Consider the following 23,758-nt stretch of genomic DNA (forward strand, 5'->3'; position numbering starts at 1 on the left):
CCATGCCCACTAAACCATGTCCCTAAGCGCCTCATCTACACGTCTTTTAAATACTTCCAGGGATGGTGACTCCACCACTTCCCTGGGCAGCCTGTTCCAAGGCCTGACCACTCTTTCAGTGAAGAAGTTTTTCCTAATGTCCAGTCTAAACCTCCCTTGGTGCAACTTGAGGCCATTTCTTAGTAGTACTAACAAAATCATCTGACTTGTTTGGGTTTTCTTTGCTATACATTCAGAGGTATTTCTCTGACTTGAATAGGTCTAGCAAAAAGATTCTATGTGGGGAATGCTTTTTCCGTGATGTTTGACATCTTGGTTTCTCTCCTCTAGAAGCCATTCCAGTAATTGACACAGAAATTCCCTCACAAAGCTTTTTAATGTTGTGTGGTGTTCTGCTTTTTAACTATTAAAAGAAAATGTATTGAAGTAGAAGAGGTTTTCAACTCGAGACCTTTGCATTGGAATGCTCCTTTTTCCATGCACCTTTTTCCATACATCTTGACCAGTCTTACAGAGCTAGTAAATATTTTTTTTCCTTTTGATAAATAGTATTGACACAATGGAAACGTCAGTTGGAGCATTCCAATTTTCACTGTGATTTCATGTTTTGGTTTTTTTTCTGGATATTAAAATAGCAGTGTTCAGCTATCAGTCAGTAACTGGAATGTTTTGGCTTCTGATAATTATGATAAAACAAAAAAAAATTGTCAGAATTCATGGAACATTAGAGCTTTTGATCAATTTTATTGCTAAGTTCCTTTCTATAAAATATTAGCCTGTGGAGCATAAAAGCATAAAAGCTTTGCTCTTTTCAGCAGCTGAAAATGTGACAAACATATGATTATAATTACTGATAAATGCACACTTCTTTAACCTAGGTGCCTACATACAGGTTTTGGTTTGAATGTGGCTGTGACTATTCAGTGAGTTTTATCACATTTTTGAAAAGCAAAGTCATTGTCATTTGTGCTATTTCAGGTTTTGTGGTGATTAATCTGTGACTGCTATTTAAATGATATTTGAACTTTCTTTGAATTAAGTAAACAAAAAATATATTCTAAAATTGTAAAATATATATTTAACCAATTCTTGTCTGCCTGCTAGGTAACTAACAAGAAAAAACTCATGCTTAATTTTTCAGGATTTTGACATCTTTCAAAGAGTTTTTGAAGAGAGAAGAAAACTTATGGATTTCTGGTGGAAAGGAAATGGATCATCTTTTTCATCTTGTAGAAGTCATAGAAGAAATTATAATGCTTGATTTCTCAGCTTCTTCAAACCAGTCTCTAATAGAAAATGTCTTGAATAATACAATTATATGGATGAAAAATTTAGCTGAGGGGAAGGAATCTGCCACCAATTTCTTACTTGCAGTTTCTGAACTCCATAATGAGCTACAAAAAAATTTCCAGCCTCTTCAGAGATTCTGGACAAAAGAGAAGACAGAAATTTTCTGGCATATAGTGAAAACTGTATTCTATGAACTTCATTCTAGGCTCTCTCATTTGAGTCAAGTGGAAGAGGAGGAGGTATTGGAGACCTTATCTAGAATTATATTTTCCATTACAGAAAATAAAATCCATAATAGAAGTACGCTATTTCTCCGAAATATCCTGACTGATTGGCCAGAGTTAAATATTGCTGCTTTGAACCATCTAAAAGACTTAAGTGAGAACTCCCTAAGGAATCTCTATGAGGTCGGATCCTTGACTGATGGTCATGTCAATGTGTCATTTAGCACAATTCGTGGAGTGAGTAATGCCTCCTCTTTATTACTCTCAAATGCAACTTTTATATATAAAGTGCAAGAATTAGGAGAAATTGTGCACAATTTCTTCAAAACCATCAAAAAATTAAACAGTACTAGTGCAGCCTCACTTGTTCCAATACTTTTCTCTCTGTATCAGAATGATCATCTGGTCTTAAATATTGAGAGCAATAGCACTTTCTTAACATTTCTTTATGAGACTTCAAAAGATATTTCATCTTTTCAAGTATGGCATGATTTCCAAGATAGGGATCGAGTTTTTGATTTTCTGTCTGAAACTTTTGATCTTCTCTGGAACTTCACCAGTAAGTCTCTCTGTGAAAAGTTACTAGTCATTTACAACTACACAGAGTTTCAGGCCCAGTCTCTTGCACAGAATGGAAACAAAGAGATGCAAGTTGTCTATAGCACTCTGAGCAGCCTTAAAACTTTGTTTATAGATGAAAAGCTCCAAGCAGCTGCCTTTTGTTATTTGGAACAGTTTCTTGATATCTCCCCAGAATGCCTGGTAAATAATGGGTGCATTGATTTTTATCTATCAAACATTACTTCTGTAGATAATTCAGCAGAAGTTTACAACTTACTTCTGCTTCCATTGGACAGTGTTCTGCCTAAGATAACAAACTTGGGAGTTGAGGTAAGTGTGCCTTCTGCTTTGCACTGCACTTTTACATGGCTTCAAATCTGGACAGAAGTGTTTGAAGAAGCATCCAAAATCTTAAATTTGAATTCAACCTTTTTTGTCCGTCTGAGAAATGATTTGGCAAATCTCTCTGAAAGTCTTTTAAATGCAACTCATGACGAACTGTGCAATAATACAGCTATGGTTATAGTTGAAACTACAACAACAGCAATGAATCTATTAAAAATCATATTTGAAGGAGGTGATGATTTAAATGACTGGAAAGATTTTGAAGCTTTCCTTGTTAATCTGCAAAGTGTATTTAACAATGCAGTTGATGTCACAAGCTCACTTAAAGGTAACAATTTAGAAAGTGTTTTAGAAATGATGGGAAACATGACAACTGAATTGCAGAAATCTATACTGAAGGTTGTTAATGGAGAGGTTTTGAATTCTTGGCTTGATACTTTCATCTCAGGAGGATCCAAGGGAGAAGATAGGGGTGCTGCTGTATTTTCCATTGGAAATTCCCTTTCTACTATCCTCAAGCTCTCCCAAAAGGAACTTGGAATTATTCTCTCTGAGATAAAAGACACAACTGCTTTCTTTAAAAGTGTACCTCAAGGCAAATATATGGTTTGTATCAGCATTTTCCGGAATATTACCAAACTAATTTTGGACAATACTCTGAAAGACATAAGCCATTCACAAACAAATTTTTCATCTCATCTTAAGTCGTTTCTAAACTTTTATAGTACAGTGGATGGAGCAAAGGATTGTAACAGATGGATACATGGATTAAGTAATCTCAGTGAAAAATACAAGTCACCTTCCCACCTTGAAAGTGCAAAACATATTTTATTTCTACTGAAATTGCTGGGCAACATTGAGATAGATGCTAAGCTAATGTATGTGATGGACTTTGTTAATTTGATTTTTAATTTGATACTCCCTGAATGTTCCCTAACTGGTTCCGATGTGATTTGTGTAAATGTTTATTTCGATATTATGGCAAAAACTTTAAAATTTATTCTCCCTGAATTTTATGTAAAAGATGACATTAGCATGCTTGAATTTATTTTTACACTTTTAAATAATTCTGGAGGGCAAACACAAATGGTTGTCAATGATTTAGTGGGACACTCATGGTATACATCAAATAAGACGCATTTTAGTCAGTCAATCCATGGATTTAACAGGACTTCAAGGATGTTCCTTAATCCTTTTCACCAAGTTCAGCTTTCATCGGTAGAACTTTTGGCAGAAATTCAAACTCTTCTGAAAAATAAAACTTTTGAAATCCAAGAAAACAGCTCCTCTCATTTAGATATTGAGATTGAACCTTTCTTGCATGAGAAAAATACCAGTTCGTTGATGGAGTTCTTTCAGTATGTGATCAGTAAACTTGACTCAAACTTGCAGGGTGGACACAAAACATTTATCCAGAAACTGATAGAAACCACAGCTCTCAATATTGAACTGGTAAGGAAGGCACTTAAAATTTTCAAGTCTTCTAGTTTTACCGGCTTTCCATTAAGAGATGATAAAGAGTTTCTAAAGCATGTGGTAGCCTTGGTGCAAAACATGAGGAACGTGGATGTTGAGTTCTTGATAAGTCAATTCAAAAAAGTCCAGAGGAGCCTACATAGTTTCTTTAAAAATATCAAACCTTTGTATATTGACAACTCTGAGTTAGGAATGTTAACAGACAGGTGGGATGCATTTAAGAACAGTTCGTGTAATTGGAACCTGACTGTCTTATGGCAAATAACACGACTCTTTGAACAAGATGAACTCTACGATGTAGAAGAGATGTTCCATCTCCTCCTCGATGTCATCAACCTTACAGAAAGATTAGCTCATGGAAACATCACAGAAGCACTAACTGAAGTATACGCTTTCATACTGACTCAGGAAGCAAAAATGTCAATGTTTACTGAAAAGGAGTTCTCTAATCAAGTAGAAAGTCTTCTAATGTTACTGGAGACACTGACAGATATGTCTGATGAACCTGCAGAGGCCTCATTTTGTTTTTCTGCAGCATTCTGCTGGACTCTTACAACAGCAACACCTCAGAGTGATCCCACTTTTAAACCTTGTGACTTTGTGCATAGCAATTCTACTCTTAGTTACAACACACTCATCGAAGTCATTAAGGAGCTGAAACTCATCACTCTGGAGAACAGTTCCTCATGCACTATGGAAGACTTTCAGATGGATATCACTCGCAATCTGACTTGCTTTTTTTATCAGATCAAAGAATGGAACTCTCTTCTCTTGAAGTTTTCTGAGCTCCATCATGTAAATGGATCAGTTCTCCAAGAGCTGCTAGATTTTTGGAATGAGCTATCCCTCTATTCTGTGCCACTGCAGGTGAATAATACATACTCAATCAATTGTTCCTCTACACCGAAGAGACAAGTGGCTTTACAAATCGTAGAAACACTGGGCAGTATGCCAGTGGCAGAAATGGAGATGGCCAAAGGTGTTTTTGAACAGCTGGATGATCTTTATAGTGGTCTAAGTTGGAACAGACATTTAAGAACATCACTTATAAAGACTCTCCTTGCTAATGTTAAGAATATGACCAGTGAAGTTTCTGGACTCCTGGATGTAGAAGCTGTCCTTTCTTTTCTTTCTGCAATTCAGCCTTTAATGACGCTATCTTCTGCTGGAAACCAGACATACACAATGCTTATGATATTATCAGCTTTAAATGGAAACAGTAATATATCTGATAACTTTGAGAACTACTGGTTTCCTATAGTTACAAGCATAGAAGATTTATTGGTGAATTTTAATGTTAGACACTTACTTGCGGTGATAGACCAAGAGTTGCAATTACTAAGGTTAGCCACTGGACAGTCCTCTTCAAAGTCTCTTGATGCTTTAATAGAGCAGTTTAATACATCATCTGTAAATGCTAAGTTAAGAAATTTTGAAGACGTACAAGAGATTGTGAACAGCTTTCTATGTGAGTGTAACAATAAAAATTATTCTAAAATAATGCATGCTCTAATTCTCCTTATGGCTAATAAAAATTCATCGAATGACCTACTGCTGGTTGTCAAAGACATTATTGACTTTCTGGAACTATTCCAAAATAAGTCTAAGGAAGATTACACTGGTATGTTTTTTGTGGATGGTCGTCTTAGCAGAGAAATACTGAATAATACTCATACTGCTAATTCAGTTTTGCTAAACAGTCTTCTTCATATAATTGCTGATTTTACTGTTATAGAAGAAGCTCTGCATACAAACAATATTGAGCTTCAGATAGTTGACTTCATTGATTCATTTTTTGATAGAGCACAATATAGAGAAGTTTCTACTCAGTCCCAAAACAGAACTCTGGAGATCATGCAAGAGATCTTGCAAATGATATTTCAGTCTACCACAGAACATGACAGGAACAAAATAACCTTCTTATTAAAGGATTTGCATAAGGATATAATGGTAGAAATGAGGTGAGCATTTTCTATGTACTAATTTTGAGAGTGTGCTGATAATGACAGAAGGGCTTTTTGTTTGCAAACAGCTCAATCAAAACTTTTATTAAGTTAATTACTGTTTCATTTCAGATTTAGATTTGTGCCTTTGAGTAAAACAATATTTTGTATCAACTTATATTGCCCAGACCAGCCATATTTGGTATCACATTATATTGTGTGGACCAGGTTATTGATGTGTTTAGTCATCTGTATTGATACTCGAGGCGGTTTCTTTGGAATTTTTATAGAATAATTTGAAGATACTAGTGTTTTTAAATCCTTGCAGGTCTGAACATTGAACCCACAGTTATTGGTGGACAGCAATCATTTTGGCTATGGAGCTAAATATTAAAAAATGCTTGGGACTAATGTTTTGTGGGTGTTTTTTTTTTTTTTTCTGTATCAGAATGTAGATACACAGTATTTGAAATGTCTTCAACTTAAATTTGCTGATGAATTTTGCAAACAAGATAACCCTTTTGGGGCTATGGTTATAGTGTTAAGTTGTTCAGTTTAACAAATACAGTTTCTGAAGGCATCTGGAGCCCAAGATTATTTTTGTCAGATTACTAAAATCAAATGTAATCCAGCAGCAGAGGAAACTCTGTTTCAGGAAAAAGTTGAATGACAGTTTATTTAATGAAAGTACTAGACTGGAGTTGCTCCATTTAAGTAATACTCCCTGAATGAATCCCACTTGGTGGTTGCTCCAAACAGCTCTAGGTGTCTTGCTGGTGGAGCTACTGATCCTACTGACATAGACCAGCTGAGAAATGGCATACAGAAATTGATGCATGTCTCTGATGTGGTGTTTAGACTTTTATGATTAATTTTATGCAAATATGTCAAACCAGTGATCAGCAGGGCCAGGTATTAGCCAAATCTGATGAAAAATCAAAAGTAAATACTAGAGAAGTGGTTTATTTTCCCCAAATGCTGATTGTCAGAGATTTTAAGTATTCTACTCTTTGCCGTCAAGCCAGTATATGCAGTGGTCTCTCAGTATTTCTGAAGCTGTTATGATTTTTCGTATTTTGCTAAGGTGCTTTCTAGCACTGTTAAGACCTTAAGAAAGCTGATGACTTGCTACCTTGATGAAAAGCTGGTTTTTTGTTTTTGTTTTTCTTTTGTGGGTTTTTTTAATGTGGAAGTATTATGTTCTGATTTTGAAATAGTTCAGACAAATGTAATAACTGTTAATATTGAAATCCTTATATAGTCCATTGAAGATTGCAACCGTACGTAGTCACTTGTCGAAAATTTTCTGTGGTACCTTTGTTATGAAAATAATGCTTTCTTATTAATCTTTCTACAGAGCATCTAAAATCTGCAAGATTCTTCAGAAACATTTATACCCTGCTAGTGTCCTACTATTGCAGGAGTTGCAGTTTACCATTTTGAATGTTCTTAATATCTTTTCAGGTTGGTTACCACAGTAGTGACTGTATGGGTCACCATATGTGTTTGTACTATAACGTTAAGCTTTACTCTGAACAATCTTTTGTAAAAATAAGTTAATTTGGGTGATGCCAAGCAAGGCAAGCATACTGATGCCTAGAAATTAAACCAACAGAGGCACAGGAAAAGTTTTGATGCAGATCACATAAAGGGATGATTTCTTTCTGGAGTGGTCATGTTGATTCAAAATCTCAGTGGAAGCAGGAGGTCTTTCAGCTCCTCTTCTCTCATTTTTAGCCATGTGCCCTTTCCCTTCCTCCTGGGCTCACTCTGACACACCATGACCTCTTCCTTTTTTGATTTGACTCACAAACCCAGCAGAAGACTGTATACACATTTGGGTTTTGTCTTATCTTTTTTACTGCATATTTTTCTGCCAGGCTAGTGAATTGAGTCAAGTCGCAGAGGTTTTTTTAATGAGCCATAGTTACCACAAGGTAGCATATAGCTGACAGAAAGGAAAAATGGGGCAAGTAGATAAAGGAAGTGGCACCTCCCACTTCTGGCTGTGTTGAGCCAGTGGATTAGCTAACTGTAGTTGAATAACTTCACCTTCAACAAATTGTTCAAATTTGAATGTGTTAGGCTTGTTTTATTCCTTGCATATAGGCCCCCAAGAAGAGCACTTTAAGAAAGGCTCTGTATTGACCTAAGGGTGTAATTTTATATTATGTTTTCTTTGGGGAAACCAAAGCCTTTGCTTTTCAAACTTCATATTTTAACCCAACTATGCCCAGGATTGTTTGCAAAGAGCAATTAGGAGGCATTAATCTGTCGTTCTAGAGCAAGGGATGAGATCGGTAATGTCTTATGCCAACTTCATTTCCAAACAAAACATAAGATGTGATTACAACCCAATTCTGACTGTCTTCTCCACTCTCCTACGACTGATGTAGGTTCCCAAAGAGTAAAACAGTAGCAATGTTGAGCTCAGAATAAGTGATACTGAAAATGTGTGCCAGGTACCTGGGATCTGTCTTTGACCTCTGAAGAACAGTCTATTTATTGAGAGAATTGAGGTTAAGGAACTAAATTTTTGTCTTTCTTATTTCAGTACTCTGGTCATAGGGATGGTTCATAATGTTTCATTTGATACAGAAAACATTACGAAACCTAATGAGAAAAGATGAAAACTGCTTGACTTGGTTTGCATTACTGAGTTGCATTGTATTACTTCTGTGAGCAAGATCAAGGTTTACTTTTTTTAGGAGCAGTGGTGAATGTTTATTATTCTTCCTTCTTGACTTATGAACCAAACAAGGAAAAAAACATGGCGAAAAAAATGAACTTGATCCTTCCATAAACCAGAATTCAACTTTCAAGCCAAACTCCTTCCTTGCTATGCCATATACAAACCCACTACAGCCAGGGGAATGGAGCTTTTTTCCAGGGACATGGGGGCTACAAGCTTGGGTATATACTTCCTCCATGGATAATTGGGTGATAAATATCCCCTATATGGATTCTTTATCCCTAGATATGCAAAATGTCTATGTAATGCTGTTTCCCTCCCCTTGCAGCTAGGGTTTGAAAGTTACTACTCACTGGAGGGTTAGTAACATCCGATGCCTCCACAAGGAAGGAGGATCAGGGGAGCCTGCCCAAGGAGGAGGTAGATGTAGTTAATATACACAGCTTCTCAGAGTTATGTTTCTTGTTTACAAAGAGCAAAAATGAAGTTTTCTTCTCTGATTCTGTAGCAGGTATTGCTGTTCTTATTATTGACCAGGAAAGTGTAATGGAGAAGAGTAATGGAAATTGAATCAAATTAGCCCTTCTTGCCCTCTGCAATGATAAATAAATTTAGCCAGAAATATTTCTCAGTGCCTTAACACATCAGACTTTCTTTGCTTTTAAAAACTTTTCTGTCCTTTATTATTTGGTGAACTTTTCATCTGATTACAGTAATTTTTTTTTTTTTTTTTTTAACTGATTAAGCCTGGACATTTTCTCTTACAGAAGAACCAGTTGTCATTGGCAACATTTTCTGTGTTGTTACGAAGTGTAAAGATGGATTAACGAGTCACTTAATCCTCTCTGTCATTGAAGGAATCACTCTGGTTCAAGATCATTATCAGGTTTGAGTGGTTTCCACACCTACAAGTGTTCTTTACAACATGTATTAAAATTTGGTAATTAATGGGAATTTCGTCTTTTTTTCCTATTGTCTGAATGATGAGTCCCCACAGTGGCTATACAAAGCTGGGGTTTGTATGGGTATAGCTCTGATACTTTTGATGGTGATACCCAGAAGGAATTCCTTAAGTAGACATTAGTGAGCTTTGAAAGCTGTAAATATAACTAGAATTACTAGAATTCCTACAACTAGAATAACTAGATTGCCATTCAATACCAAACAGCAGCCCATTTTTAATTCCTTTAAATTTTGTGATACTGCTAATTTCATGAATCAGAGTACATTTATACTTTTAAATCTTCACAGGAACAGCTGTGAAATCAAGCTAGATAGAAATAAACCTTTTGGCCAGAGTCGTTCAAGCTAAAATAGCTCTCCAGTTGAGATCAGTCTGTTTTTCTTTAACAGTGCATGAAATTACCAGCAGTAGGGAGTGATATTTGGCAAATTACCAGCAGGAGAGAGTAACATTTAGCATTTAGAGACTCATCCAGAGTTGGAAGCAGGCCTTTGGATAGCGAACACGTGCATGCCCACACAGGCAAAATACTAAAGTCATGCTTTTAGCAAAGAATTTGCCTCCTCTTTATGAAATAGCTCTGCTAGTTTGTCTGCCTGGACATTTTGCTGATATGAACAGCAATGTTTTAAGGTAAAGAGACTTCAGAGGCATCACTCATATCTCAAAGTAGACTTTTGAGGAACAAATGCATTTCTGTAGAACACCATTCTATGACCTACTTCTGCAAATATTAAAAAAAAAACCTTGCAAAATCAGAAATGTGAATATTCAGGAGGAAAGGTAAAAGTGAATACTACACAAAGCATAATGCAAGAAAAACTTTGGATATGCGTATCCAGATATTTTGATTTGCTGAATGGAAACTGATGATGTTTAGGACAATTTTTTGGGAAAAAGATAAAAATGGTCAGCCTAAAATAAAAAAAAAAAGAAAAGCTCATTTCATTTTGAAATTAAATTTCAAATGCAAATGTTGGCATTTCTGTTAATGGATGAATCTCCTTGATAAGCTAGGTAAAATTCACAAATATTTTTGGTTGTTTCCAAAACTCAAATCTTTGAAAATTCCTTGGTTCTTGAAAACCTCTCTCCCAGTTTCAATTACAAATACAAGGAGTAAAAGAGTATTACCTTACCCATATTCTCATTTGAAAATATGCATCATATAGTTGCCAAGACCTGCTACTTCAAGTAATAACATATCTCATGAATTTGCTAACTATGTGATCATTGTGTTTTGCAGGATATTGAAAGAATGTGGCCTGCTTTCAACAAGGGGGATTGTGAGAGTATGGCATATATAAACCAAAAACTTTCCAATACTTTGGAGAGCTTTCTGAGAGCCTTGCAGAATACCAGCAATGACAGCTGTGAATGTCAACTAATGTTGGGGAATATACAGAGACGACTGCAAATGTAAAGCCTTTTACATTTTGTAAAGCCTTTTACATTTTGGTACCCCAAATGGTTCTTGTTAGAGATGTTATTTTGTGCATATGTCTGTGTTCTAAACTATGTAGTTACAAGAGAAGTACTGTTTATCAAAGTCTCTTTAAGCTTTGTTCATTTAACTGAAAATTGAGTGGACACAATGCACAAATTATTTAAGTAATTTAGCAAAATTCTGGATATTTCTAAAAGATTTTACACTTTTGCTCAGCACTTGCAGCAGATCTTGCTGCTCCACAAGGAGAATGCTTTGAATCACAACTAAGAAAATTTTCAATTTTCCATGACCCCAGTTAGGTCAAAATTTTTTTATCTTAATTTTTTTATTTAAAGCTGTTTTGTTATGGCCTCGTCCTCTCAGCAGCGGAATATCTTTTGCAAAACATTAAACATTCAGATCAGTTCAGCAGTTCAAACAGTCAGAAACACAGAATGGTGCTTGTAAACTGACAGGCTTGAACTCCAAATAATTTCAGATATTTGCCATTCCCTTGAGGAAAAATAGTAGATTTTAAGTAAATGAATAAAACTGCTACTACAATTTCAAACTTGCTGTCAGTTAGAAGTGGTCCTTGTTATAATTGTTGCTATGCTGGTTTGACTATTGGATTGTTTTCATAATGGGCTTGAATGGTCTCTGTGAATCATACTAATAATACAGAAGAACTTGAGCTTAGATGCTGCTCTTATGGACCATAGACTCATGTCCAGTTTTTGAATGGTAAATAATATCTGATGTATGTATACTCTTTATTACTTAAATTACAATTAGATAGACTATTCATCCTGAACTGCAGTGCTTTGTATCTCTAGGTTTTAAAAATGCGTGTTCAGTAAGAAACATGGAGGTGAGACATTGCTAGACATTGCTAGACAAGTGAGACCATTGCTTCTCCATAAGCTACTGTTTGCTAGAGCACTTAGGCATCATGGGGAGATCTCTACATTTGCAATCTCATTTAGGCATGAAATATGATGATCCCTGCACCATATAAATACAGCATGAGAAGGTCTGTAGAGTTGCTTACTGCATGCACAGTGTGGGCACATAGACCATAATGTGACCCTTTTGCCTTGTTTAGTGGCTGTTTCACTATTCACGTTACACTTTATACATAATAATGTCAATGATTTAGTTTTGATAACTTGTGAAACTAAGGCTATCATTTCAGGGTGGCTGAAAATTTGGAGCTACAGTTGTCAGAAAATCCAGTGGCAGCTTTTCTCAGCAATTTTAATCTTTTGAATGGTAGGTTCCAGTTTTCTTCACTTTTTTACAAGTCACTGCTCTGTAATTTTGCAGGACGATAACTTTTTCATTGTTCTTTAAACTTTAAAGGGATACTGCTTATGGAGACTACTGACTTAATGCAATATATTTTCAATGTACACATGTGCACATACATGCATGCGCCTGAGTTGGCACAGGACAGCATAGTTTACCCTGTCAGAGCCTGTCCCATAAGATGCAGGGATTCATTAGAAAGAAAAGGGGACTTAAGTTAGTGGAAGAAGAAAATCTTAAAGGACTAAAGGCTGCTTCACTAATTTCAGATGTTCTTATAATACAGGGATGTGGGATAACCTGTGCTCTTATAGGATAATACAAACAGATGCACAAGCCCTTCAGTCTGCTAGGAGAGTGACCTTTACATTTGAAGTTGAAGTGAATTACATGATAGGAAGTTTTTGTGTACTTTATCACCCCTCAGAATAAATCTAACAAAAAGGATACAGTTTGTAGGCAATTTAATTAAGCAGATTGGTATGGTTGGCACTATTTTTCTTCTCTTCCAGATGTGAAAGTCAAAGAGTGTGTGCAGAATCTTACTCAGTTGAGGCTGGACATTGGTTCTTCTGTCAATATTTCTGAAGAAACTATCAGTACCATCTTGGAAGCAAGTATCTCTAATTCAAAGGTAAAAGATTGAAAAGAGGTGTTAAATCAATGGGTCAACCTGTAGCCTGATGTGCCAACTGAAGCAAAACAAACCACCTTGTTTGTGTGGAATCTTATATTTTCACTTGTCACTTCTATGTGGAATATGTTGTGAGATTTAGAACTTCAAAATAATAATGTGAAGCATTAAGACATCAATTTATAGTAGCACTACTCTTCTGGTCTAAATGGCACCGCTTCATTACTTTCAGCAGTGTTTTACCCCCTTGTGCTGACACGGAATTTGCTATCTTGGTACTATAGAAAAGGTGAGGGTTCCTGGAGAAAGAATTTTGTATCTTCTCACCTCTGATCCTTGCAGTATGGAGTTGTCTGATTTTTTTTGTATTCCTTTGTGTGCTCCTCACTGTTCTTACATTATCTTACCAGTGTCTTGCCTTACCTCTGCTTTATTTACCTGTTGTCTCTTGAGTATTCTCTAAAGGGTGGATTGTGTAAGTTTTCTGAGTGAAGGACTCTGTGTGTTATCATTGCTGCTGATTCCTGTGATCTCAGTGATTAGTAGAAATAATGAAAAATGCCACTTACAGGAACTCTCTGTTAATGCTTGCATGACTGAAAAGAGTTGGGGGTACATTTGGTATAAATTAATCAGGTCAATCTGGCAGCCACTGGGTGTCACTGATGCTCCACTTGCAGAAACAGTTGCAAGTTTTGTTCGTGAAAAGTGTGGCTATTAAAAAGGCAGTTCAGACCATCATAACTACTTATAGATGATTTGTTCTTTTGCTTCTTTGGCAGTGTGACTGCATTTATTGTTAACTTGTTATTTTGATACCAGTAAATGGTAATGAGAGAAGTAATCTGGAAGAGATTTAGTTAAACGGGATTCGGTGCACCTTTGATCTTTTGGAATAAGAGTGCTAATTGACTGAATTTTCAAATTACTTTCTACCCTTATTTTTTGCCAAAGTCCTATGTAGACTTTAGATATATATACACATCTCACATTTGCATATCTATACAGAATTTGTTGTTTGCTTAAGTGCTTAAATCCTTCCCCAGTCCAACTGGAGCATTAAAGCCTATGTCTCTTAATGATTATGCAAGATGCACAAGTACATTTTTAAGCTATAATTGAAGTATGCCCGTTATGTTTATGGTATATATAGCCACTGTCTGATAACCCTAATGACAGCTGCAGGCCCATTTTAGTCCTCTATTTCTGTGATTGTATACTACTACTGTGCTTGCCTCTGGAATGGTAAGAGTAAGCCTGCAAGTTGTTTGTGCTTACTGCACTTACCTTTAATTCCTACCACAATTTTATGCTCTGGCCATGCTCATAGCCATGTGATTAAGTGTTTTGAAACTGCTCAAAACCTGCAACCTGAAGACTATAAGCATTCATTTACTGAACATAGGAGTTTGGATTAGCTCTGGTACTCACAAAGCTGCAAGAAAAGTTCAGAGGGATTTAATCTAGTGGATAAAACACTGAATTGGTTAAAACTGGACTGAAACGGTGATATTCATGTGGAGCATGAGGAAATAAATTTCAAATTTTATCACAGAGTCAAATTTCCTCCACAACAAGAAGTTCAAATCAGTATCCTTTTATGATGCTAGCAGAATTATATTTCTATTCATATTCTATTCCTTGTACACACACACAAAAAGAATATTTAAATATATAGGAAATTTTTTGGAATCACAAAGGCAAAATTCTGTTCCAGAATAAAAACCTAAAAGTCAAATGAGTAAGTTGGAATTAAAGAGTTAAATTGCATCTCTTGACAAACTTTGGCTCCTAATTTGATTTTCTTGGGGATCTTCTCCCTCATTGAGTACTGTTACTAGCTACAGATGCATTCACGCAGGTTCGTTTCTAAGGAGTTCAATGGAGACCCAAGTACTCTACTTTGGCTCCTACAGGCTCAGAACTTGTAATTTTTCTGGACTTGCTGCCATTTGCTTTCTTTCAGGCATTTCAGGAGAAAGGGTAGCTAAGAACTCCTGAGATATCTGGGCTGCATGCATTTGTCTTTTGATGTGACATTTTTGTAGGAAGAAACAAACCATCATTATCCAAGGAGTTTTTATTGTAGTCTAGCCCAAGGTCTGCTTAAGCATTTGTCCCTTCATCCACTATTAAATAATAACACTTCAAAGGAGTGTTGAACTGAGAAATGTGATCTGGCTCAGAGTGAACACTCTGCCATGCAGGCATCCCTAAGTATTAAATTTGTATGATGTCCTCTGAAAGAAGGAAAGTCCATAATAATAATAATAATTTTTACTATAATTTGACTTCAGTGATTCATACATCTAGATTTTGATCTTTAGGTGTTTCTGCAACAAAGGTGCTAGAATGGGTATATTCAGCATTGTAAATATGCCTGGTTGTGGTATGAATGCTCATAGAATGAATGATCGAAATAAATATACTTCATGTCTTTATATGTACATAGAATATAAAGAACATACCAATCTGATATAGAGCTGGTCTGTTGATATTTCAGGTCTGTTGATGACTGCAAATTGTCATGTTACGGTGACACAAATTCTCACCTTATTGACTATAAAGGAAGGTGATGCATTTCAGGGAGAAATTTTTTTAATACATGTACATTATGACAGGTTTTTTACAGTGCCTTTGTGGTAGCTTTAACTGGAAGATGTGATGAAGAAGTACTTAGCCTGCTGCTAAGGCTACCTGAAAACAGTAAAACTTCCCTGGTAGTGGAAGAATTATGTTCTTTACCAGCACTGGACTTGTATACCATGTTTGTACTGATTATACAGAATTTGAACTTACGGCATATCATTTACAAGGTAAGATAGGAAAAAAACCATTCAGTTCATATGTTTTTCTTTTGAAGGTGGTCTAAAGCATGCAGGTAGATAAATGAATAATTCTATTATTTCTTCAGATGTTCTTTCTCTGTGGAAGCAAACACTGGACATATGGCATTTTTTGTCTTCATTTAGCTCCACAAAGCAAACAGTTGAAGAATGGGATTGGTAGATGTTACTGTATTCCATTTCTTGCTTCCTCAGGAAAATTATCACTGGCGAGTTAATTATGAAAGCTTCAGAGAAAACACAGGACGTCAAAGACATAGTTTTATTAATCTTTAGCAGAGTTTGCAGTTCATGCAATTAGTCACTTCTTAATTTGTAAGTGTGGAAGACTGATCTGGCATCATTGGAACTAAAACAAGCATAGGACCTCACATTACAAGAATTACAAAATTATTTTATAGGAAAAATTCATAGCACTCTGGAATGCATTTTATTTGCTCTAGAAATCATGTTGGCAATTCAGGTGGCTCCTTCAGGAAGGAGCTCTCAGGATGAGTCTCTCTATAAGCGCAAAAGTCCTATATTTTATATGACCCAAGTCAAATGACTTTGACAAGAATAATACAGTGCCAAAACTATAATGAAGGGGATGCAGAAGACTGTAACAAAACTGTATTATCTGTACAAATGTAAATAATCTGGGATCTAGTGTGGGTTTTCAGTGAGATAATATTTTTACTTGTAAGAGCAAAATTATTGGGTGGGATTTCTGGTAGTTAGTAGATGTTTATTTCAGTTCTTTTGGGGTGATTGATTGACAGAACATATAATATTGTAAGTACAAATATTTGAAAAATAGTTATAACATTGGGAGGAAGAATATTTTGTTCTAAAGCTGTAGATGCCAGGTTATATTCTGGATGCTGCATGCACAGTTAAACAGGTTGGCCACACACTTTTAAAAACAAGATAATTTCCCAGAGTAGATTAAGATACCAGAGGGAAAAGAAAAGATTTCTACTTTCGGAATTATCTGCCAATCTAGAGGGGAAAAAAAAAAAAACCAACAGTGCTTATTCTGATGGGCTTTTCTACTGAACACTACTGAAGCATAGTGAATTCCTAGCAAAGAAAAAAAAATGTTGTCAGCTCATCCTAAATTATTATGGAAGTTTTGCTATTTTTTTAACTGAATAAGATTTTTTTTTTATATAGTTTCTTTTTTTTTTAATGTGTAAAAACAGGTGAAAGCTGAGAATAAAGTTAAGCACGGACATTATTATAGTAGGAAGTCAAATAAAGGTGGATAAAATAAAGATAATCAGAGGAAGCAGCTGAAAGCATACAGTGAAATTATATTGTTTTTATTATCATGCATAAGCAGGTAACAATTAATCAGTTTGTATTACCATATAATCTAAATAACCTATAAAAGCAAAGGAAATAGAGAGAAAATTCATAATGCCAAAACTTGCATGGTGGAAACAACAAACAGCCAAATGAACTTCAGTCAAGTAGGGAATGAAATGCACACAATTATTTTAGGTAAAAGGCAGCATGTATGAAAAATACAAAGGGAGGAACAGAGTGACAGGAAAGTGTGTTGTCTAATACAATTCCTAAAGCAACTAAAGTGGTTGCTAGATTTAATTTAACTTACGAATTATTTTTAAAACATTAAACTGTTACATTGAGCATCTTGAACCTGTTAAAGGAAAAGTTCTCATTTACACTGAATTCCAAGGGGGCAGGATGTTGCAGATCCCATTAGCATCTTGGGTAAGAGAGCTCTTTTCAGCTTGGTAGGTATAAACATGTTCTCTGGATTTTAATTCCTGATTTGTCATAAGCCAGTTATAACATTACCAGAGGATTTTTCTCTAGCTGAATTTGAGAGTAACTGGGGAGTTATACTAAAAAGACTTTTGTTTAACATGGTTTGCAGGAATGTTGTATAATCAGTTTTAGAAAAAGACTGAATAATTTTGAGAGTTTCATTGAAAGGTTAAAATTTGTTTCTAATTGGAATTTATTGTTGTGATTTTTCCTTCTTTTCCAAGATTAAGATACCATCTGAGATAGGCAATGTACTAAACATGCTGCTGGATGTGGTTTCTAGTATCAGTTCTCTTCTCAGTAAAGCCCACCATGTCATGGAAAACCTTCCAGTGTTTCTCCAAGGAATTCAAAATATTGATGTGCTGGACATCTCTGCATTACAGCAGGTATGTGTATGATTTCAATATGCAAACTTAATTCCCATCGTGAGGTGCTTTGTTAGGGATCTGTGCTTAGTAAGGAGGAACACTAATAGAAATTGTGTCCTAGAAAGATGGGAACTTCAAGAGAAGAGAGTCCATAGACCCTAGGAAGATTCATTTGGTCTCTTTCAAGCACTCTGGTAATTTTGAGACTATTGATGTGTTGTTTCTGTTATCCCTTTTTTCATTAACTTGTGAGATCATAACCTAAGTTAATATGGTGTTAGGCTACTGATTAATAATAGCATGTATTATCTGTGATTTGGAGATAGCCATGCCTTTTCTGCTAATGCTGTTTTTTTTTTTTGATGAGCAGATTATTACTTTGTTTATAAGAAATAACTTTGCTTTTTTAAAGGGTAAGATTTCAAGATATCATGTGCAGTTCCTATATCTGCCATGGGTTTCTGTTTGCGTCACTTAAGGTTTTTGTGTGATAGTTCTGCCTGATATTTTAAAAAAAAGTGACATGAGATGAGTGAGGATATTTCTTTTGTCCCTTCCTTTAAGGGCAGTTTCTGTGTGCGCGTCTATACAGCTAGCACAGTGGTGGATCTAGTATTAAATAAATGAGAAAAAAGATTTCTGTTTCTAAGTAGGGTCTGATTCCATAAGAAGACCTGCTGATCCCTATGGCATTGCCTTCTGGATTTGCTATTCTGTGTGGAAAGTTTAGGATTGAATCTGGTTCTAAAACTGCAAACCTCTAAAAGATCCCTCAGTGGTAAACAGTGCAAACTGGTTTGTGACTACAGTACAGAGTAAACACTGCCTTAAATACTGTTTTCCCTAGTGATACGAATTTTTCTTGAGATGTTCTAATCTGTGTGACAAAGAGGCATGCTGTAAAATGCTGTTCTGTGCATATTAGTTTTGGTTTTGAGCCTCTCTTCTTTGGGGTGGCTCTTTGGCTGCCACAATGAAAGGTGGTAATTGGTAAATTAGGTAATTGGTTTCTTGCCATTCTGATCTTCTTTTCTCCTGCAATGCCTTCTGGTATTAAGATGCTTACACCTTTTCTTAAACTAGTTCTCTTTGTGTCAGACTTTCCTTTGAACAAATGAAGTATTCTTTTTGGAGTGAAATCCCAAAGTTGCTTATTTGATAGGAGAACCTGTCAAAAGGTCCTGTTCAAAAAAAGTTTGTAAAGGAACAAATCGAACAGCAGAGGGCCATCTGGTCACAGTTTTAATCTTTGCTCCATGGCAACCCATATTATCCTGTAATATAGCATAGATTTAACCTTGGAATTTTTGTTCTTTTTTACATCTTACCTTTTTTGGTCACTTTTTCTGACACAATCTTTATTTTCATAGTTTTTGTTCATTCCTTGTTTTGTTAATTGCTGTTTGTTTTTGTCACCTAAGAATTTGTGGAGGTTTAAAGAATTAAAGTGTGTATTTCTTTTGTTAATGAATTAGATGTTTGAAGTTTTGAAGGGCTGTTCTGTCTCTGTAACTTTTTCTCATTTTGCAGACTAGTAAAAGTTGTTTATTTTTAAGTATCCTTTCCTTTTCAGGTTCAACTGGATTTTTTCCTACTTTCCAATAATTATGGATTATTTTGTTTGCTTCCTTTGTATAGTGGCCAAACTTGTGCTACTGAATAAGTGTGCTACTAAAGTGCAGATATTGTTTATACACTTTCCTCCTTAAATATTTTCTTCTATTTCCAAAAAAGTCCATCCTCCTGTATTTTTATTTTTGTGATAACCAATAGCAAAGTAGTTCAGTGACCTAGGAAGATTATCAAATAAAGTATGTAAAGCTTTAGAAAGTAAAAATATGTGGACTTTCAGCATAGAGTGAGACAGATTGTGTCCTTCATTAAGTTCTAACTGAAAAAGTTATTTTGAAGTTGATTAAAAAAAAAAAAAATCTTCTATAATGAAAGAGGTAATAAAGTAATTGTCAATCATGCATGTGGATTTTTGTCTGAAAGACAAAATGAAAAGCAAGAAATACCTTTAAAATATCTGTAAAATTTGAAGTTGAATTGGTGTGTTACATATTGTGTAATAAAAGGTGATGTAAAAACTCAATATCTGCCAGTCAGTAGTAATTGGAATACAGAGCCACATTCTACTGTTAACAACATTGGGTGAATGGGTAAGTCCCTGAGGAAAAACACTTCTGATTTTGATAATGATTTTTGCTTGTTTGTTTGCTGTTTGAAATTATTCGCTTATATTTCCATAGCTAATTTTTGGCATGTTTGTCGCTCATGAATAGATAAGCTGGAGGGGACTTGCTGAGTTACTGAATGCTGTCAGTTGTGAAAGGTGGCCTCATACTGTAATCCCTCCTCTAACTTGAACAAGTTCTCTATTAAAACTATCATTACTGAAAAGTCTTTTGGTGTTATAAATGTATAAAATTCTGACTGAAGTTAATCCATGGCTGGTATGTTTACTTTTGTATCAAAAATATTCTGTAGCTTTTATAACCTCTCTGACTTGCCCATGTGTTTGTGGAAGGCCAGTCATAGTCCTTCTCTGTTTTGGTAGGTTAAATAGATTTATTTTAGTACTTGTATTGTTTGTTTTAGTTTTTTTCTTTTATAACAGGCTCTCAGTTGTCTCAGACATGCTAGTGTCATCTTTGCTTGCTGTGTTAAGGCTAATCTTGAATGTTGGGGACAAGAAATGTATACAGTCTTTGAGGGGAATTATGGCTGATGACTCTTGTAGTTCTGCTCATTCATGTCTATACCTACTAAAATGACTTTCTTAATCATGCATTCACCTTTTTCATAAGCTGCATATATTTTTGTCTCTTACTTGATCAAGGATCAGTGATATACCCAGGCAAGCTCCATTTTATAACAGCATCTCATGATTTCAGTTGATAAATAATGTTTTGCATTGGTTATCTTTCAATTTACTTTAAATTAGGTAATTGGTTTCTTGCCATTCTGATCTTCTTTTCTCCTGCAATGCCTTCTGGTATTAAATTATAGGCAAATTTCAGTAATTTTCTTCTTTCAGGACTAAAAACTTATCACAGTGGACCTAAGATCATTCTCACAGGAATAACACTAGTAACCTCTCTGTGATACATTTTTCTTTCCTTTTAACAGGGTCCCTGCAATATCTTCTTAACACCACTTTTTACCCACCACATAGTTATTGGATTAATGCTAATTAATGTTTTCTGGGACAAGAACATTAATTGGTTGTTAGAGTTCACCCATTTTAGAGACAGCATGTGTCTTTTTTGTGAAAAAACACTTGCCTTCCCACATAAATATATTGTATTGGTCTGGAATGGTAATTTGATAATGCATTAAATTCTACTTCTCATATATTTTTTGTCTTTAACTGCTGTCCACTTTAAAATTTATTGTATATCTTGCCCTATTAAACGTCACAATGAGATATCCATTATTTCCTTTAGCATTATATCACTCATTCTTGAGTATAGATGAATTTTCTACTTTTCCTTCAAATATTGCCATCCAAATTTGATAGGCTTCTGAAAATAATTTAACCAAATCAGCAATTTTGTAATTTTTTCCCCCTGATTCTGTCAATTTCAGTACGATAAAGACTTTGTTTTGTTTATGGCTCTACCCAGAAGTAGGAATATCTATTTCTCTGCATTTATTTCCTTTAGCCCTTTGGTTTCATCAAATTTTGAATTGTCTTTAACCTCCTTGTAGTTTTCCAGGAAAATTGCATTTTCTTTTTCTCTCTCTTAATGTAATGATCCTGAATTTATTTTAGTTTTATGTCCAAGCTGTTTCTATTAACAATTTTTTTTAAGCATACAACTGTCCAATTAGGTCAGAAGCCCCTATGGAGGTTTTTGCTCCCATTTGAGAATCCATTTCCAGATAGCTTTTTAATCTTCAGTACCAGCCTTCCTCCTCCATGAATTTGTTGGAGCGTCTGGCTTGACTGATTACTTTGTTTGTAGAAGGCTGCTTGTTTGGATTCATCAGCCTTGATTACAGACCTACTTCTTTTAATTTAAACTAGAACAACTGGATCAAAGATAACCTTTTGTGAACATCCATCCTATATAGTTCTCCCACTTTATCAAAGCCAAATTTTAGGAAACATATCTTATTGAGTCAGTGGATATTTAGTTGAAAGACAGTAAGTAGATTCAGTCTGTTGGTGGCAGCTTACCACATAAATATTCATCATTTGCATTTCAAGTTATTTTGATTGGAACTGGAATTAATTAGCAAGTTTGTGCTCTTTGACTGAAATAAGCCTCATTTATCCTTCTAGTGCAAATAGTCACAAATAAGGATTCAAAACCACTTTTATTTAGCATTGTGCATAAATAAAGTTTATTCCTCCAGTAAAGTCCATGCCAGCAGATTCATTCAAGAGCTGTAGATGATGGTATTATGAAATCTGGATATTATTTATTTACTATGCTGTATGCTGAAACCATACAAAAGTTTGATTTTGGGAGCACCCAACACTGAGTTTTAAATAACACTTCCAGTATTCTTCCAGGATTACTAAAGAAGCACCTGGCACTTCAGTAAATGCATTGATCAGGATAAACTGTTTCTAACAGCACAATCTCTAAACTGTCTGTGATTTATTCTTTATGTAAAGTGCTGTACTACTTTGAAAATTGACTCTTCTGTTTAAAAAAAAAAAAATCAATGATAAAATGCTAATTTATTTCAGTGTCAAATGTGTTTGGTTGACATATCACAGTCTTTTTTCTATTTGCCAGTTGTGCAGTCTTCAAATGATATCTGATAGTCTAGTTATGTTTTTGTTGGCAAATATTGCAACAGTAATAAGTATCAGGTGGACCAATGCATCCTTCAATTATACTCTAACAGCACATTGCCTTGCAGTTGTATCCTCTCTTAGAACTGCACACTGGTACAACCTTCCATGAGATACCCGTTACAACTGAGCATGTTATCTGAAAAATGAAGCTGCACAGAGGAGGCTGTTTTGATTGTTTGTTTGTTTGTTTTGTTGGGTTTTGTTTGTTCATTTGTTTGTTTGTTTGTTTTTTAATGTGGTGAATGGTGTTGCTTAAGCCATAAAAGCAGTCAGATTGCTTCTTTATTAGATGTACGCTAGTCATGAGCAAATGGCAATAATAAATGCTGGTATGACTCAAGATGTGCAAAAACTAGAAGCACATCTAACAAATTAAAAGATGTACTTGAAAGATAGGCTTTTAGGGCATGTGCACTTGAATTTTTTTTTTCTTCTTAGTAACTGTTTTCATTGCAAACATTCATATGCAAAATGGTTTTGGTTGTTTCTGCTGTCTTTGTGACACAGGAGTAATTTACTGGAAGAGCAGACTTTGTGAAAACTGACATTGTAATCAAGGAATCTGTTTCCAGTTCTCTTGATATTTTCATTTCTTTTCTGCCTAACTGATACACAGTATTTTTCAAAGTATTTTTCAAACTTCAAAGTTTAATGTAGTACATTATGTAGTCTTCAATGTAGTCTTCCATCAAGTATCCTGGCAATTAAAACTGCATTACCTTTTTTTTTTCCCCCCTTGATAAAGGGGATTGGGAGAACAGAAAAGAGCACAGCAGGCCCTCATTCTTGTAGGCAGTTTCAACAGTCTAATTTTGTCAATCTCCTTGGATGCCATTATTGAGAGAACACCAGAGCTACTCCCTGAAGCTACTAAAAGCAACTTTGATTCATCTGTATGTCTATTTGTTTGTTCTAGTTCTTGCAAGGTGGGCAGTTCAGAAGTTCAGCTGTTGGATCCCTGGAGTCTGTAATCAAGGCAGTGTGTAAAGAAGAATCTTCATTTTTCAGCAATGCAAACCTGTTCATCGACACGCCCAGAATCATGGGAGTCTTGGAGGACAGTATGGCAAAATATGGCATTCC

At 35.3% G+C, this 23,758-nt stretch overlaps 1 protein-coding gene across 1 annotated transcript in view; it reads left to right on the forward strand.

Moving 5' to 3' along the window:
• Positions 1-1,141: 1,141 nt before the first annotated feature.
• Positions 1,142-23,758, forward strand: part of LOC104079656 (ATP-binding cassette sub-family A member 13-like) — a gene marked incomplete at both ends in the record, with an annotated part of 25,032 nt that continues 2,415 nt past the window's right edge. Inside the window, 9 exons of the mRNA XM_009581753.1 lie at positions 1,142-5,857; positions 7,197-7,303; positions 9,299-9,417; positions 10,742-10,914; positions 12,120-12,196; positions 12,745-12,866; positions 15,488-15,682; positions 17,713-17,877; positions 23,592-23,758. The exon at positions 23,592-23,758 is cut by the window's right edge and continues 5 nt beyond it. Coding sequence (XP_009580048.1) covers positions 1,142-5,857; positions 7,197-7,303; positions 9,299-9,417; positions 10,742-10,914; positions 12,120-12,196; positions 12,745-12,866; positions 15,488-15,682; positions 17,713-17,877; positions 23,592-23,758 — 5,841 coding nt within the window. The remainder of the gene's footprint in view (positions 5,858-7,196; positions 7,304-9,298; positions 9,418-10,741; positions 10,915-12,119; positions 12,197-12,744; positions 12,867-15,487; positions 15,683-17,712; positions 17,878-23,591) is intronic.

The sequence above is a fragment of the Fulmarus glacialis genome, unplaced genomic scaffold, assembly GCF_000690835.1.
Source record: "Fulmarus glacialis isolate BGI_N327 unplaced genomic scaffold, ASM69083v1 scaffold39617, whole genome shotgun sequence".
Classification (NCBI taxonomy): Eukaryota; Metazoa; Chordata; class Aves; order Procellariiformes; family Procellariidae; genus Fulmarus; species Fulmarus glacialis.